General features: G+C 46.1%; 1 protein-coding gene across 2 annotated transcripts in view; it reads left to right on the forward strand.

The window, feature by feature from the left end:
- Positions 1–8,826: 8,826 nt before the first annotated feature.
- Positions 8,827–17,170, forward strand: part of THOC1 (THO complex subunit 1) — a 449,280-nt gene continuing 440,936 nt past the window's right edge. For both annotated transcript variants that reach the window (XM_086965617.1, XM_086965619.1), the window contains exon 1: positions 8,827–9,040. In XM_086965617.1, the coding sequence (XP_086821743.1) occupies positions 8,993–9,040 (48 nt within the window). In that variant the 5' untranslated portion in view covers positions 8,827–8,992. The remainder of the gene's footprint in view (positions 9,041–17,170) is intronic.

Here is a 17,170-nt window from a genome sequence, read left to right on the forward strand (position 1 = left end):
GCGACGCAAGTCCTTTACGGAGGTTAAGAAAGCACTGCGCGACAGAGAACTGCCGTATTCCATGATGTTCCCAGCTAAACTGCGGATAGTGGCCGAGGGGAAGACCTGGTTTTTTGACACGCCAGAGGTGGCTCAAGAATGGCTGGAGGGCTGGCGACCAGCGGGGCGACGACAACGCTCACAACAAGACCGGCAGCGACACCGTGCTGACCAGACACCGTCCAGTCAGTCCTCCCACCGACCACACCAGGGAGGAGAAACAGAAATAGAATCGGACCTTGAGAGGGATCCACTGGACTCTGGACAAGTGGCTCCGGTGTGACATTTACCTGCTTTATTTTTCAAGACTGTGTGGGCCGCGGGACCGTGGCTCGGACGTAGCTGAGTAGGGTGGGCACAGGCAGTGCCCGGAGGGGACTCACCAACCCTACGAGCAAGTAAGATGTATAGGGGGGGGCTGAAGCACTCTGCACAGTTGGGGAAGCGGGCGGGAGTTTGTCCGTGGAGCAGGGTAGCAGGGAGGGGGGAAGGGTTTGAAGTCTATTTGTTGAAATGTTTATTCTTGTTTGTAGTCATCGTTCACCACCTACACAGCAGTATCACCCTGACATTAACACGTCTCCTACACAACACGACACTAGCCGACGCATGGGCTGTGCCGCAGCACATGTTGTGTGCAAGACTCCTTCATCAGCCTAATGGCCAGGCCACCTAATCACACGCCCGCCGAAGGCCCCTCCACGGCCGGGAAGATTCCCCCACTGCGCATACTGACATGGAATGTCCGGGGCCTGGGTGACAAAATCAAGAGAGGCTTGGTCCTTCAAGCCGTAAAGCGGCAAAACCCAGATGTGGTCCTCCTACAGGAAACCCACCTCACGGGATCCACCTGCAAAGCCCTAGACAGACGTGGGTACACGATGGTAGTCCACGCCGACTTCACTACTGGCTCCAGGGGTACGGGCATACTGGTGAGAAGGTCTTCCCCCCTTATGGTATCCAGCCACGTGGCAGACGACCAGGGTCGCTATGCCGCAATCCACGGCCAATGGGAGGGCAGGGCCCTGAATGTGATTTCAGTATATATTCCCCCGGCCCTACACTCGGTGGCCTTGCCAGCACTAGGCAAATTCCTTCTTGGTCTCCCTGATGGCGACATGATTGTTGGGGGGGATTTTAACGCAGTCATGGATCCACTCAAGGACACTTACCCCACCAGGACCAGACCGCGAGGTGCTACACCACTATCAGACTTTGCGGAAGCCCTAGGCCTTGTAGACCTCGGGCGGGAACTGCACACAGAGGCCACCCACTACACCTACTACTCAGCGGTACATAACAGCGTGTCTCGTATAGACTACTTCATGACACTGGGTTTGGGACTGGATATGGTGGAGAGGGTGGACACACTGCCCAGAGGGGTCTCGGATCACTCTCCAATCGTCTTATCGCTAACCACCGGAGGGAAACGGAATGCCCGACTATACCCAATCTACCCCAATTTCCTGAAAATCCCCAAGATTCGGAAAAAACTCAAACTGGCGACATCACTATATTTTACCGAGAACACGGGCACAGTAGAGTCGCCCTCCATCCTATGGGAGGCGTACAAAACTGTCCTCAGGGGGGCGGCCATTGCGGCGATCACGGGACACAAACGGGACTCACGGAAGGAACTCACGGACCTGGAGCTTGCACTAGACACGGCCAATAACGCTCATATGACAGACCCCTCCCCGGCCGCGACACATACACTCATGCTCCGGCAACAACAATACCTAGCCCACCTCAAAACGACAGAGAAGGGATACATCGCAAACACTCGACATAGGATCTATGATGTGGGCGACAAAGCGGAACGTATGCTAGCATGGCTGGACAAGAGAGGGAATGGAGTGAGGGGTATCCATAGGCTCAACACGGAGGATGGGCGGACACTGGTACGCCCGGAGGATATAGTAGGCGAACTAGCCCGACAATATCAGGAAATCTATACACCGGGACGGAGGGTCACACGACAAATGGCAATGGCAACACTCGCAGACATTACCATCCCCAGCATTACACAAGAAGACAGTGACACCCTAGAACTAGACCCGACGGGGGAAGAAATCCAGCTAGCGATCATGGCGCTGCAGTCAGGTAAAGCACTGGGCCCTAATGGGATACCGGTAGAATGGTATAAGTCCGTGGCTACAGACCTCAGTGCCCAATTGCTGGACATGTATTTGGAAAGCAGAGACAGACTAGAGCTGCCACTAGATCAGCGCACAGCAACGATTGTGGCAATACCCAAGCCCGGAAAACCACCAACAGAATGCACCTCATACCGCCCGATATCGTTACTAAACATCGAGGCCAAAATACTAGCTAAGCTTCTGGCCACCCGATTGCTGCCCCATCTCGGTACTCTAATCCACCCTGACCAGTCGGGCTTCATGCCCCACCGGAGCACGGCGTTGAATCTTAGACGAGTCCACGGAGTGTTGGCCCGTGCACACCTCCTCACGGAACAAGCGGCAATCCTCTCCCTCGACGCCAAAATGGCGTTCGACTTAGTAGAATGGGAATACCTTTTCATGGTACTGGAACGCATGGGTTTTGGGCCAAAATACATACGGTGGATACGGCTGCTTTACACAAACCCCGTGGCACAAGTGGTGGCCAATGGCCACACGTCGCCGAGATTCCCACTGGGCAGGGGGACCAGACAGGGCTGCCCCCTGTCCCCCCTGCTCTTCGCGCTAGTACTTGAACCCTTGGCCATCCAGATCAGATCGACACCTCTATTCGCGGGCATCAAATGGGAGGAGGGGTGGGAGGACAAAGTCTCGCTGTACGCGGACGATATGCTCATATTCATGACCGCGCCCGAGACCGGCATCCCCGCCCTACTAGACCTTTGTGACACGCATGGGCGCACATCGGGTTACACACTCAATTGGTCGAAATCCACCATATTCACTTTGAAAGGCCCAGAGCCAAGACTGCAGGGGAACTGTCCAATGCTTAAGGCGTCCGCCTCTTTCAAGTACCTTGGTATTGTTATCGCGAGCGGGGAAGCAGACTTTTTCGTGAACAACCTGAAACCGCCCATAGATCGCCTGCGAGCGGATGTTAGACACTGGGCGGCCCTCCCACTGACCCTACTGGGTAGGGCGGCATTATACAAAATGATGGCCCTCCCAAGACTTCTTTACGTACTTGAGAATACTCCTCACCTGGTACCACAGCGTTACTTCCAACAGATTGTGGCGCTGGTCACGGTCCTGCTCTGGGGCACAGGCCCGGCGCGCATAGCCTATGACAAGCTGGTAAAGAGCTGGTACGAAGGTGGCATAGCGCTCCCCAACATCCAGCTATATTACTGGGCGGCCCAGCTTAAGATTATAAACTACTGGATCCACGCCCCGAAGGACGACCCGGCCTACCGGGCAGACTGGTCGCAACTTGGAACGGACTGTATGCTGTCCGTGCTGTACAACAAGTCGCAACTAAAGGACCTGATCGGACCGACCAAGCACACGGCGGCGCTGTGGCACATGGCGCAGGCCCGTCTGGGATGGGCAGGCCGACTCACTAAAATGACGCCCTTGTGGGACACGAAAGCGTTGGGGAACCTGAGAAACTGTAAGGGGTTTGAGCGGTGGGACTCAATAGGCATCTCTACGATAGGAGACCTCTGGGACAATGACTCAGTATTACCATTTCCACACTTGCAACAGCAATACAACCTCGGACCCACAGAAACGTTTAGGTACGTCCAGATTAGGCATGCACTACTACAGGCAATCCCTGCCGGCACCACACTACCAGACTCCTCCCCCTTGGAAGATAGACTACTAACCGATTTCATGATCCAAAGCGCTACCTCCCTTACATACAAAAAACTGATCAACAATCTCAAAGACCCGACACTAAAACTCAAGGAGAAATGGGAGGGGGAACTAGGTGAGGCAGATGAATTTGAATGGAATGAGGCCCTGGCCTCTCCGAAGGAGGTGGGAATCTCTAGTAAGCTCAGACTGGTACAGCTTAAAATCTTACACCGTATCTATTACACCAGGGCACTGCTGCACAAAATACAAAGAGCACCACACCCCTTCTGTTTGCGAGGCTGCGGGGAGGAGGGGACGCTGTTCCACACGCTATGGGAATGCCCGCAAATACGCGAATTCTGGAGACAGGTGCTCCGATCCATCTCCCAGGCCCTCAAACTCTCCATTCTACCCGAACCACGTAAATGCCTTCTAAACATCTGGGACCCAAATGACCTGGGTAGATATGAACTGATTTGGGCGTCACTGGCATTAACAGTAGCTAAGCGGGATATAGCACAGAAATGGGGGGCGCCGGAAATGCCCACCGCCAGTAGATGGGCTAAAAACATGGACATCCTGATGGTGACAGAGAGAGCGGTTTATGTGCTTCGAGCGGCGCCCCGGAAATGGAACAAGGTATGGGCGGCATGGAACATGTACAGAGGGGAACTTTGTCAGCCCTTGCCAGAGGGAGAGGACTCAGACTCCGAAGGAGAGGAGGAGTAACTGAACAGTTGCGGGGAGAAGGCCTCGGACATGTGGCACGGCAGGGTGGGCGGCAATGATCTGGCCCTTTAATGCACTATGAATAGCGGCACAGGGTTTTACGAACTGTGGGAGACATCCAGGGGATACGATGACACATGGTTGGGGGGGTATGTTGGGAAGTTTGTTCTTAAAGGTTACTTGGAAAGAGATGTAGCCATCACTGAAATTGAGGGAAGGGTTAGCGAGGGAACGCACTCTACGACCGAATGTCATATATTGAAAGCTTATAAGAGACCCATGATACAGCAGAACCCATGTCTTAATTACGAGATTGCAGCCAGTAAGTTAATGCACAGATAAATTGTACGAAATGCAAGATTACCAATTGGATGTATGCAATTGTTTAACCACTATTCCTTCCTGACAATAAAAGTTTTTAAAAATAAAAAATAAAAAAAAATAAAAATAAAGATGTTTACACAGGGGTGAACAACTGTCTCTTACAGACATAGGTGCGTATATTGTTTTTTAGAAGAAACAGCAGGATATTTTTTTTTCGGATTCTATCAATCCAGAGCCACTTAATAAGTGGTTGTTCATATGTAGCATGCAACATTGCATTTTCAGTTTGTATATCCCTGTTTCTTTTTTCTAATCTTACTTTCAGCTTTCACAATATCTTTTTTTGCATAACCTCTAGCCAAAAAGTCAGTCTTCATCCTGTCTATGGTATTTTCAAAATTGACATCTTCACTACAATTGCGACGTGCACGTATCATCTCGCCATATGGGATTGCTACTATGGTGTTCCTAGGATGACAACTATCAGCATGCAATATGCTATTGCACGAGGTCGGTTTTCTATGCATGTCGCTCTGAATTGTGCCCTCCTTTACATAAAGTTTTAGATCGAGGAATACAATTTCCTGTTTAGAAAAGTTGACGGTAAGCTTAATATTACGATCATTTTTATTTAAATAATTAAAGTAATCAGTCAATCCATCAGTACTCCCCTTCCAAATAAGAAAGATGTCGTCAATATAACGCACATAGAAAATTATGTCATCCATCCATTCAGTAGCGCCATGGCCCCAGGCATGCTCCATCTCAAACAAACTCATGAATAGGTTTGCATAAGATGGAACAAACCTGGAACCCAAGGCAGTGCCCGTGTCTGCAAATACCAGTCATCCTCATGTAAGAAGACATTACGTGTCAATATCAATTCAGCCATGGCCAACAACATCTGGGTATGTTCAAGATGACATGCATTTCGTTTATAGAGGAAATGTTGTAAGGACCTCATCCCATTCTCCAATTCTATACAGGTATACAGGCTTTCCACGTCCATAGTTACGAACGTGAAAAGCTCCTCCTCCCATATTACATCTTCTAGTTTGCAGAGAAGTTCCCTGCTGTCCTGTAAATAGGATGGCAAGTTCCGTACATAAAATTGATGAACTGGAAGGGCATATCCTCTATTACCCGGTTTTCCTCTGTACAGATGTTTTAACAAAGATAAATATATTTATAATAGCGCGCTTTAGACCTATGATTCGCTTTAGAGTGGAAACATTCTTTTCATCTTTTTGTTTAAACAGATAGAATTTCAGTTAAGGGATATACAAACTGAAAATGCAATGTTGCATGTCCTTACAAATGTGTTTTTACTGTTGAAGGGTCTATTCTTGTTCCTTACTAACGCTACAGATTTGTCATCAACCAAATCATTCTCTCCCCCCACAGTCTTTTCAGAAACTTCAGACACTTCTTGGTGTATGTTACTTTTCTGTAGTTTCTTCATGCAATTTTCAGCCTGTTCAATTACTTATGCTAGGTCAATAGCAACTTTTAAAGTAGGATTCTTCGCCACCCGCGAGGAGAGGTACTTGCGATTCGTTTTTTCTCTTTCCTCTGGCAAATCGGGATCTTGACCACCAGATGGCCGCAGTTAGGTGGACCGCCATGGGTTTTTGGTCCGAAGTGTTCCTCAAGGCTGTGGAGGGGACAAGCCAGAACGGGATGCAGGTCCAAAATGACGTCCCGAGCTTGTCTTCTCTGGTCTGGTCAGCACTGCTACTCAGGATCGTCGCCAAATTGTCGTAAATGGTAAAAGGAAGCAGCTCGTAGGCTTCATCTGATAAAGACCGTAGCTTTATTCTAAGACACAGCTGAGTGAACACTTCACCAGCTGACCAGACCAACAACTGACATCTGTGGAACATTCAGTGTACACAAGCTAGAATACTTGCAGGTATTCTGGAAGGGATGGAGAGTAGGGAACACAAAGAAAGGCTTCATGACAGTAAGGAACCATGTTGTGAGGAGTATGAATGTACATGAGTATGCCAATTCAACTATGTTTTGAGTAGCAGAACAAGCAGTTTACTCCTGGAAGCAGGTATAAAGTGAACAGAGGTATAAGGTCTGCAAAAATACAGGGTCTAGCAAAATGCAAAAAATACGAGGTGACCACACAGAAAAAGCAAGATTTCCTACTCAGGCCTCCCTGGCCATAAGCTAAGGTAGACTAGTCACTCCCTTGATGGACTTCCCTGCTCAGGCGATAGAAAGTGAACAATTTACCTCTTCTGCAGTGCCCCTCTGAACCTACTTGTACCCCACTGCCAACATCTGCCCTAGTAACTAACCCCGTACATGGAGAATCATTTCCTTCATCATCAGACTCCACCTGTGCAGTGGTAGCTAGTGACTTTTGAAAGCGAGGAGCGTAAAGGTTGTGGGTAAGTGTTGTGCCACGAGCGAGCCCAACTGTCATAAGGGGAGTTTGGAGGGCGTTCTCACCTCAGGAAAATGTTGAAAAAAGAGTGTGCAAATTATGCATTTTAAAGCTAATTTATGAAAGCAAGAAGATTTATAATGACAATGGGTGGATGGGGCTTGTCTTGCTCTCAGAGGCTGAGTGCGTGGAGGGGCCATCAGGGAGCTGAGGCTCAGGCAGGGGAAAAGTGATGTTTCCCAATGCCCAAAATTACGGACAAAAGGCGTCCGTAAAAGGGATCCCCACGGACAACGGACGTGAAGCCCAAATTACGGACGGTCTGTGAAATTTACGGACGGTTGGTCACCCTACTCGTGTTGGTCTATTGCGAAATTACTGTACAGCGTCGAATAATGCTGTATCCACTCAGGCTCAGTAATGGCAATCTTTCTGGAGGCCTTGTCCTTCTCAGCTAAAAAGGGAGCGTTCACCGCCTTCCAAAAGGCAGAAGAATCCCGTAACTCAGAGGCATCGCGCAAAGCGCGCCAATCCTCCTCCTTTAATGCGATCTTTCTTGCATTTAAATCTGATCTATAGTTTCTTCTTGCCTCTCCTAAATCTTCCCTATTTTTCACAGTCGTGTGAAGGGTATGTTTTACCTTATTATATGCCTTTGTGCACTCAGTGCCCCGAACCATCCTTGTTTCTTAACTGTCTACCAATTAATAGTCCTCATTGGGTAGCTGACAGTTGGACATCCTGATTTCTCACCCTTTCACTATGACAGAGAAAGAGCACCATAGCCTCTGAAGCTAAGTATTGAGTTAAGGTTATGTTTCTAAGTGTATTGGAATCCGCTGCAAACGTCCGTAAAGAAAAGCAAAAAATAGCTTCGTACAGAGGGACTAGAGATTAATTACTTAACATTTGAATGCTGATTTTCAGGATCCCTCTGCCTTCTTCCCAAAAATCTGGACATTTATTTAAAAAGTCAAAGCAGGACGTTGGTCACTCTATTCATAGAGCACATAGGGTTAGGCTGCCTGTCAAACTCAAACGTCCAACATCATCCTTTCTCCAAGCGCTTACGCGTTTCAGTGTTGTGAGAGCTCAATGTAAACAGCTAAGAAAGAGAAGGCGGACTAGTGTGATATAAAGGTCCCTACTATGATTTCTTGCGAACATCATCGCTTTCTGCAAGTAGAGACACTTCATTACCCACATACACCGGAAGCTATGCAGCAGAATTAAATTTGGCGTGTGTTACTCTTTTAAAATATAATTTATCAGTGTTTTGTCGACTTTTGATATATTTTAAGATAAACTTGATATCTCCGTTAAAGTACCAAGTATTTTTTCAAATCAAATAAAAAATAATATAGGATAGATTTAGAAAATAAGAACCCATATAAGTTTAGTTCAGGAAACAAAAATTTACACCTAATTCGCTGAAGATCTTCAAGCTAAGCTTGCTTATCCGAGAGACCTTTTTCAGTCCAATATGGCGGCAATGTTTTTCCGCCGCGCTAATACTTACGGAGCTGGAACGCGTGAAGCTCTTTTTTTCTGGTGGTTGAGCAAAGGGAGGAGGCAAATCGTAAAGTAGTTTGGTACTGAAACGCGAGATTGAAGAGACTGCAGAAGTAAAACCGAACGTCATATCTGTGAGACTCGTGCTCCGGCAGCTGCGGCAACAAAACCTGAGCAGCTTCTGCAGCGGAGGCACGGAGTGCGAGCTGCGATGTCGCCTCCGTTGTTCAGCTTGCCTGAGGCACGGACGCGCTTCACGGTAAGGCTTTTAACGTTACAGGGACCTGCCGGAACACACTGAAACTGACGAGAAGTGTAATTGGCTGCAAGAAAGAGGGAGACTGTAATATACCTTGGGATTGCCTTGTAATACGGTTTGCTGTAGGGAAGAGAAGAAATGCACTATATGTGGTGAAATGTTAACCTGTTTAACAAGAAATTCCCGAGTCTTATTGTGTATGTGCCTACCTTTGTGGTCAAGAAAGCGAGAGATTATTCCAGTACTAGGGAAAGGCAGAAATAACACAACCGTTTTGAAGGTATATTTTAATAAATTACTCTTCCTATAAAAAAAAAAAAACAACAGTGTCTTGCACTTAATTGACTTGGCAAATTTGACGTTTCTTAAGGATTATTAGCTTTTACCATTAGTTCCCACCTTCTCCCTCCAGCAACCCTGCCTCCCCGAAAAGTGGCAGTCCATAATAACCGTAGGTTTCTGGTAATAGAAGAACAGTGTAATTTGATCATTGTTGACACCATTAAAAATGACTTTTATACTCCTTCAAAAACCCGGAGATCCCTTCTAGACATTCCCAACATTTCTAAAAAGAATAGGCTCAACTCTCTAAACTGTGTAGAGCTGCCCTAATTAATCGGCCCCTAGATCTGAAGGTCAGTAAAGGCCTCCACATTGCTTTCGACGTCATATATTCACCCTGCAGATTCCAAGTCAGTCCTTCCTTTATTAAAATATTGCCATTGTGGTGGCTTGGGAATGACTCTGTTGTGATACATAAAAGATACAATCCAATGATGTTCTTCAAGTAGATTTATTCTTCAAGGAAAGACCTGAACATCTTCATGCCAGATACAGCTGGACCAACTGCTCACTGGTGCCACAGGAATGACATCATCTTAGAACCATCTAAGGCATCATAAGGATGCAACATTCTAATGAGGGAAACATGTGAGTACTGATAAAGTGATGATCCACATGACATAAATATAACACATCTCCCCCCTTTATCAACACAACGAATATAAAATAAAATGTATTAATAAAAGCTTGAAACATAACAAATAAACAAAAGAAAAATCAAGAAACATAATCAATCAAATAAGCAGGTAACCTTCTCTCACTGGCATCCCTCAAAATGTGTGAAGCACCAGACCCATCTTCCTGCTTTGCAGGCATGACATCACTATCAGATGCAATTGCCTCATCACAAAGCAAAGACTCACCACCTTGTTTATTCGAAAATTCCCCATCCTCCATCAGCATCCATAGTGAACACTGTTCATTATCATACCTACCCTTCATTCCAGAACTTGTTTACCAAATTGCAATAACCACCAAGTTTTACTTTCACCCAATCTCCAATTTGATAAAAACACTTCTCAATCACAGACTGTTTGACACAGGGTGAATCACGCTTTACAGGTTGCTCGAAGCAGTTTTGTGCCTGCCTCGTACTAACTACCCCACTCTTCTTCCACTGAAATTTAAGTAGTTAGTTTAGATAAATCCAAACATTGCCAGATCAGTGATTTGTGTCCTGCGAATGGATGTCATCCAAATGATCTCTGTTTAAACTTAAAATTTGCGTTTCATGGTCGCTATAATGATGATACTCATAAATGTTTGTTAGCACATCCTCTTGACCATCCATAAAGGCTCTTATCTATTACTCGTATTACATGAGCTGCTCTACACAATATTCTCAAATTTTTTTGGGGGCAAGCATTTTCCTACATTTATCTCGCATATTTTTTATGTATGCCTGTTGAGGGATCTTCCTACATTTCATAATGATTGAACACAGTTTGGAAACTACAAGCTTTAGATACAGTGACCAGAGAGAAAGCATTTTAAAACCATTTGTATCTCGAGTAACCGCTTAGTTTATAAGGAGATGCCGGACCGAGTGTCTAGTCGATCATGGTGTATCCAATCAGATTTCCTCAACTTGAAATTGCTTCTTACATTGTAACAAATATTAATTTTGTCCATATTATTATAACAGATCCGTGTACGCTCACGACATTTATGAAGTAGCCCTGTCTGTAGTGGCAGTGAAAAATGTAGATTAAGGTGCATTTGTGTAAATGGTGAAGGAAAAGTCATAGATGTAGCTCTATTGCTAGATAATACGACAAAGTCAAGACTGTGTATGTTGGGGCTACAAGGTAAGCATTTACATATGTCTTTTGTTGTTGTAGCCAAATAACATCTCAGGGTGGTCATAACATCACTGCCTTGTCCTTTATAAAACCATAATTTATCAGTTTCTATCTTGGGCCAATCGAACGTTTAATGACTGCTCACAACTGCCACATAGCCGTGTTTGTTAAAAAGTAGCAGCATAAGTCCCTCTGCTATTTAGTTGGCCTTCCTCGCGGCCAAAGCATGGAACGCCCTTCCGCTCCACCTCAGACAGACAACATCGCTCCCCATCTTCGCAAGAAACCTCAAAACCTGGCTCTTCGACAGACCCCCTCCTTGATGGAATGGAACCTGCACCCCCCCCCACCGCTAGCGCCTTGAGACCCTTACGGGTGAGTAGTTGCGCTTTAACAAACTCCTGATTGATTGATTGATTGATTGATTAATTGCAGTGGTACTCTAAGGAGGGAGACATTACACATTCAATGATCTGCTGCCTGTTGAAAGGCGATGGATTTAGGCCCAGATCTCTGTACTGGGGTGAATGTATGACATTGTTCTGCATTCTGTCCATCAACTGTTGTTTTTGCATTTGTCACCCCGAGTGGGATGGGTATGCTCAGACGTGAGTCCCATGCTCTCTACACCACTGGAGTCAAGCTATCCTGGCTGAAGACGTCTGATAGCCAGAAACCGGTCCTAGGATGCTTGATTCCAGTCCAGTAAAGACATGGCTTGGCAGTTCGGGCTGGACTGTTCCCATGAGGCACAGGGTCAAGGCTGATTTGCATATGGCCATGTCTGAACTGGGGTGGTGTGGAGTGCAAAAAAACGATGGATTTAGGCCCAGATCTCTGTACTGGGGTGAATGTATGACCTTGTTCTGCATTCTGTCCATCAACTGTTGTTTTTGCCTGTTGAAAAGGTTAAAAAATGATCGCCTCTACTTTTATCAAGAATGCTTGAAAAATATTAAACTCTTGGGGAATATTCATCTTTACTGTGTCAGTTCCCTCTATCCATGATACAAAAAGAGAATACCACGTTCTTAGATCTTCTATTGTCTTATTGTCACTAAGCAGTGGGAAGTTTGATCAATTATAAAAAACAAGTCGCTGTTATTGTTGTGCACGCTGTATTTACTAACAAGCTAGATGTAACATGTTTTATTGCTAGTTGCATAGCATTGGCGTTTAAGGTATAGCATTGTAATCAGGTTTATGCATGTTGTAATAGGGAGGGGAGTGAGGGATGAACACCCACACACACTACCGTCACCAGGTGGTTGTTACTAGGGTTTGTGAGAATACGCTGCAAAGACGTGCCTGCTACGCGATTATTCCTCCCCTGCCCTGGCTACTGGCTCCTTCGCCGCTGAGCTCCCTTTTCCAAACCACCCACGGATGCGGTCTCGTACCTCTGGTAGCCACGCTCCCGGAGGAGCATGGCTGCTGTGCATGTGCGGGTGGTACCGGATAGGGTCCAGGTCCCTCCTCCTTGCATCCTGGGGCTGTCGACGACGCCCTCCATCTGACTCTCATGGGTGATTCGCCGTCGTGGTCTTGGATGTCGCAGCTATTCTGGTTTATGCTCTCTGTCCTCTGTCTCTTGATATACCCAGCCTCTCTTCTTTCCACGCATTTTCGGCTATAAAGTCCTCCTTCTCGATGTCCTCGTTTTCCATTGGAGCAAATGACTTTGTCACATGGATCGGCCTGGACTCCCTGAAGTAGGGGAAGTTAAAGGGACCTCTACCGCCCTCCGATGAGTGTTCTAATGGCGACTGAAAACAAAGTACAGGAGATACATAAGGGGATAAAACGTCCTCATTCTCCTCCTCATCCCGGCCGGGTATATTGTGACAGTATCCCAACAGGAATACGCCTCTTTCCACACTTCACATTGAAACATAAAGTTTCTATCTTTCAAATTTAGTGTACAAGTCCTGCAACTCCAGCTGGAAAACTTGTGATACTTAAATATCTGCACAAAACAACTGCATATTCCAACATAACTCTATCCATGACCCTAACACATATGGACAGGAGAAGGAGGGGGTGCGAATGTAGAGATGCAATAGGGGGGAGGAAGACAAAAAGCTAAGAAAGGGAAAGGTTTTAGGGCAATGATGAGAGGTCCAAGAAGAAAATGGAGTGCTCTAAAGCCAGCGCGCTTGTTGCTCTGCTATGAATGAACCTTAAATAAATGAAAAGACATGAGGCATTTGGCAGAACAGGATCAAGTTGGTTTAATTAAATGCTGCGGCCAAGAGAGCCTTGACAGAGTGAGTTTGCTCAGAATCTCTAAATGTAAAGGGATTTTGGCCATCAATTTATATAGTTCATGAGGTATAATAAAACTATTTTCTACATTTCAAAGAAGCATCTCTGTTGTAAATCCAACTAATGCGGACATTTGATAAGGACACAAATGCCTCTCGACCTCTGGGAGAGCTAGTGTAAGTCGGTGTGTACGTGTGGAGATGTCCGGCAGGCGGAGTGCGTGATCACTACGAGTGTTGTGCCTATGTTCTGATTGTTTGAGTGTGCCTATCTACATCTAGTATCTAACTTTGTGGTATTTCTGGGGAATGCAGGCCTTTGGCCACATGGGTTTTATTGGGACCAATTATTTTGGACTTGTTGGTGGTGCAACTATCCATCTGTGAAATCGATCAGGGGTTTCCCTGGGTGCGTGTTTGTCTTCAGTTTATGGGGATCCCACCTGTGACCTGTTACTCGATGTGCGTGGCCGTGGGTCGCAGGACCTACCTGATTACATATCCCTGACTCGGGTTGAGGGAGAGGTTACCGTCGTAGTGTAGTGGTGCATCTTCTCGTGTGTCTTCTTTTTCTATAATTGAGTGTGTGTCACTTGAGTCGCCATCTCCACGTACAGGCCTCCTCTCCAGGTACAGCGGCCAGTAATTCCTAGGTCGGTAAAGGGGAGGGAGTAACTCGCTGTATAGCCCCGTTTGCGTACAGCAATATAGCATGTTATTTGTCCACCTAGCCGTCGTCTGGGTTGGGCCACGCATCCAGGTGAATGCAACGCATCGTTTGGCTATTAAAAAGGCCCTATCAAGCAGTCGGTATATCTTTAGAGTATCCCAGTATTGCCAATAGTGGAGAGGGGATTAACGATAGGCCAGTGATTTCATTCACTTCTTTGTACACTGCTAACCAGAAGTCTGCTACCTTCGGGCATAACCATGCCAGATGCAGTAAGTCCGCTGATTGTGCTCTGCACCTCTCGCAGCTCGGACTCTCTCGTAAGCCGTATCTGAATAGCTGCTCGGGGGCATAATAGACCCTGTTAAGGAATTTAAAATGCAATAGGCGGTGGCCGCCATTGAGTGATACTTTCTTAACGCTAGCACAGCAGTATCCCCATTTGTCTTCTGGGAGTCAGTGTTTAGATCTGTCTGCCACGCCAAACGCTGTTTCGCATAGTGCGTTGTCCGTTCTGTCAGCGTGATTCGTTAGAGACGTGATATTAACTGCTCTGGTGTCTTTGCGGAGACTATAAAGTTGTACGTTAATACCACCTGTGGCTCCCGTCATGTCCTCTCCCAGCAGTTTCCGTAGGGCTTGTCTCACTCTGTGGTACTGAAAACGAGGGAGAACTAGGGCGTTCAAGTCGCCTCCCGTATCTATATCCTTCCAGGTGCAAGCCGTGCCATTGGCGAAGTGAGATTCAATATTCAATTTAATTTTATTCAGTATTTAAATCATAAATTATAGCAAGTAAATACAACAGTAAAAACATAATCGATTTGTATAAAAATACCAAGTATAAAATCATCCAGAGAATGCAAAAATAAAAGCATTACATGATAGGCAATTCCATATGAAGGATAGAAAACTCCATAATTCCAAAAGTTAAAAATATTTCTTTATGCCATACAATTCATTGAATATAGGGTTTTAAAAATAAACCGCAATAGGGGCCTTCAGCAGCTACAAGCCCCATAGATTCCAAAGGGCGTTTTTGGGAGCATCAAAAAACCGCCTCAAGTTCCATCTTTTAGTTTTATTTTGGCATTAATTCTAAGGAGGCTTTCTAGAATCTATGGTGGATGCCTTATCGCAATAGCTCTAATACTCCAGCTCCAATGGAGATACTTTGCAACAGTGCAGACAAGTTTCCTTTGGCTCTAGTAGCAGGAGCCACCATGCTACTGCACACTGCGTAGCCCCAGTTGCTTACAAATGGACAAAAGCCAAGTCGACCCAGGTTTAGCATATCCAGGGCAAAAAAGCAAACATTTTGTAGATTCTTGTCAGGATCCTGGCATATAGGATAAGCTCTTCTGATCCACTTAGATATCCATTTTGCCCAGTAAGAAAGTAGTGAGAGTGTGCCTTGTCGCAATCTAATGTACAGTTATCTAACTAGAGGAGACCAGATGTAATTTAGAAAAGGTTTGCACATACTATGCGATTTTATATCTAGAAAGGCGACCGTTAAATATCCTTGCCTACCACTGCTCACCTCTAATGCCCAATTATGCATCCAAAAGGCTTCCTTAGAAAGGTTCAGGGGGCAATCGTAGTCTTTCCAATATTTCTCCCAGCAAATTTGGGACAATGTATCACTGATCGATCGTATCTAGCGAGCATTATGGTTCTTATCTAACTAAACTATTTCTTTAAAAGCGTTGTAGTGCTCAACTAGGGCAGGTGTAAACTTGAGTCTTCTCCTGAACAAAACTGGTCTTAACTGTGCTTTGTAAGCAATTTGTTTTATACCCAGGTCCCAACTTGAGGGGAACAGGGGTGTACTCTTCTCGGTTCCCAATCAAAGATCTCAAAAAGTTATTCTCTGCTTTTCCTAAACAAGTCAACCGTGGAACTCCCCGCAGCTCTGCTCCATAAAGGGCACTACCTTCAGCCTCCACACTCTACAATCTCAGTGCAGGTGAAATCTGTCTAGTTTTGGACGCCCAGTACATTCTCTGTACTCCAGACGCATGATGACATAAATTCCTGCTGCTTTTCTTAACCTGTGAGGACCATACCTTACTGTAAGCAAACCTAATACCAAGATAGGCACATTTTGCAACTCTTTCAAGTTCATTCCCCTCAAGCATATTGGGTCCTCTAAAGGTATTATGTGGATAGGTGGCCATAAATGTAGTTCCGTGAACTGGTCTACCAGGTGTTTGCCGACCCATTGGGGTCTAAGACACCAGCAGAGTGTCATCTGCGAACAGGAGGGGGGTGGGGGGGGATTTCCTTCCTGTGATCTTTGGGCATCACTATCTCAATTTTGCAGTTCCCTATACATCATTGACGTATAGGAAAAATAAAGTTGGGGTGAGTACACAGCCCCGACGTACCCCTTTTGGGAGTTGCAATGCATCTTGTTTACTCCCTCTGGGAATCCCATTTGAATTGTGCACAGGTGTCTTCAGGCAACTTCACTAAAATGCTCAGTAGTCAGCAGGAACCCCATTGTGTTTTAACACCGCCCCATGTTTCTGCAGAGGAACCAAATCAAATGCGGCTTTAAGATCCACGAAGACCATGAAATAGATGTGCCTTTTGGAAGGCCACTGTCTTCCAATAGATCGTCATGAATCTAAAGATCTGATCAATAGTACCACTATCACTCCGAAAGCCTGCCTGTAAATATAATATGGCCTCGTTCTCATGTATTCAATCCTTAAGTCTATTTAAAATTTGTCTACACAAAACCTTTTGTGTAGCGTCCATCAGTCTTATGGGCCTGTAATTTAAGGGCAAATTCCTAGAACCCATTTAAGGTCGAGCCTAGCAGCGTGCATGCGCTGGTCTGCGAGGCTTCTTGTGGCTTCTCCGGCTTCTTGTGGCTTCTCCGGCTTCTTGTGGCTTCTCCGAGTGGGTCTGACTCTTCCCACACATTTGATTGGCTTTTTGCGTGTGTCTTTCAATAATGAAAGCACGAAAATGGCTAAAGGGGTGGGTGCATGTCCCACCTCTTTTCTAATGTTCACTCCCACGGCGTTGTGAGCAGCGGCTC

The sequence above is a fragment of the Lissotriton vulgaris genome, chromosome 4_1 (genome assembly GCF_964263255.1).
Source record: "Lissotriton vulgaris chromosome 4_1, aLisVul1.2, whole genome shotgun sequence".
Lineage (NCBI taxonomy): Eukaryota > Metazoa > Chordata > Amphibia > Caudata > Salamandridae > Lissotriton > Lissotriton vulgaris.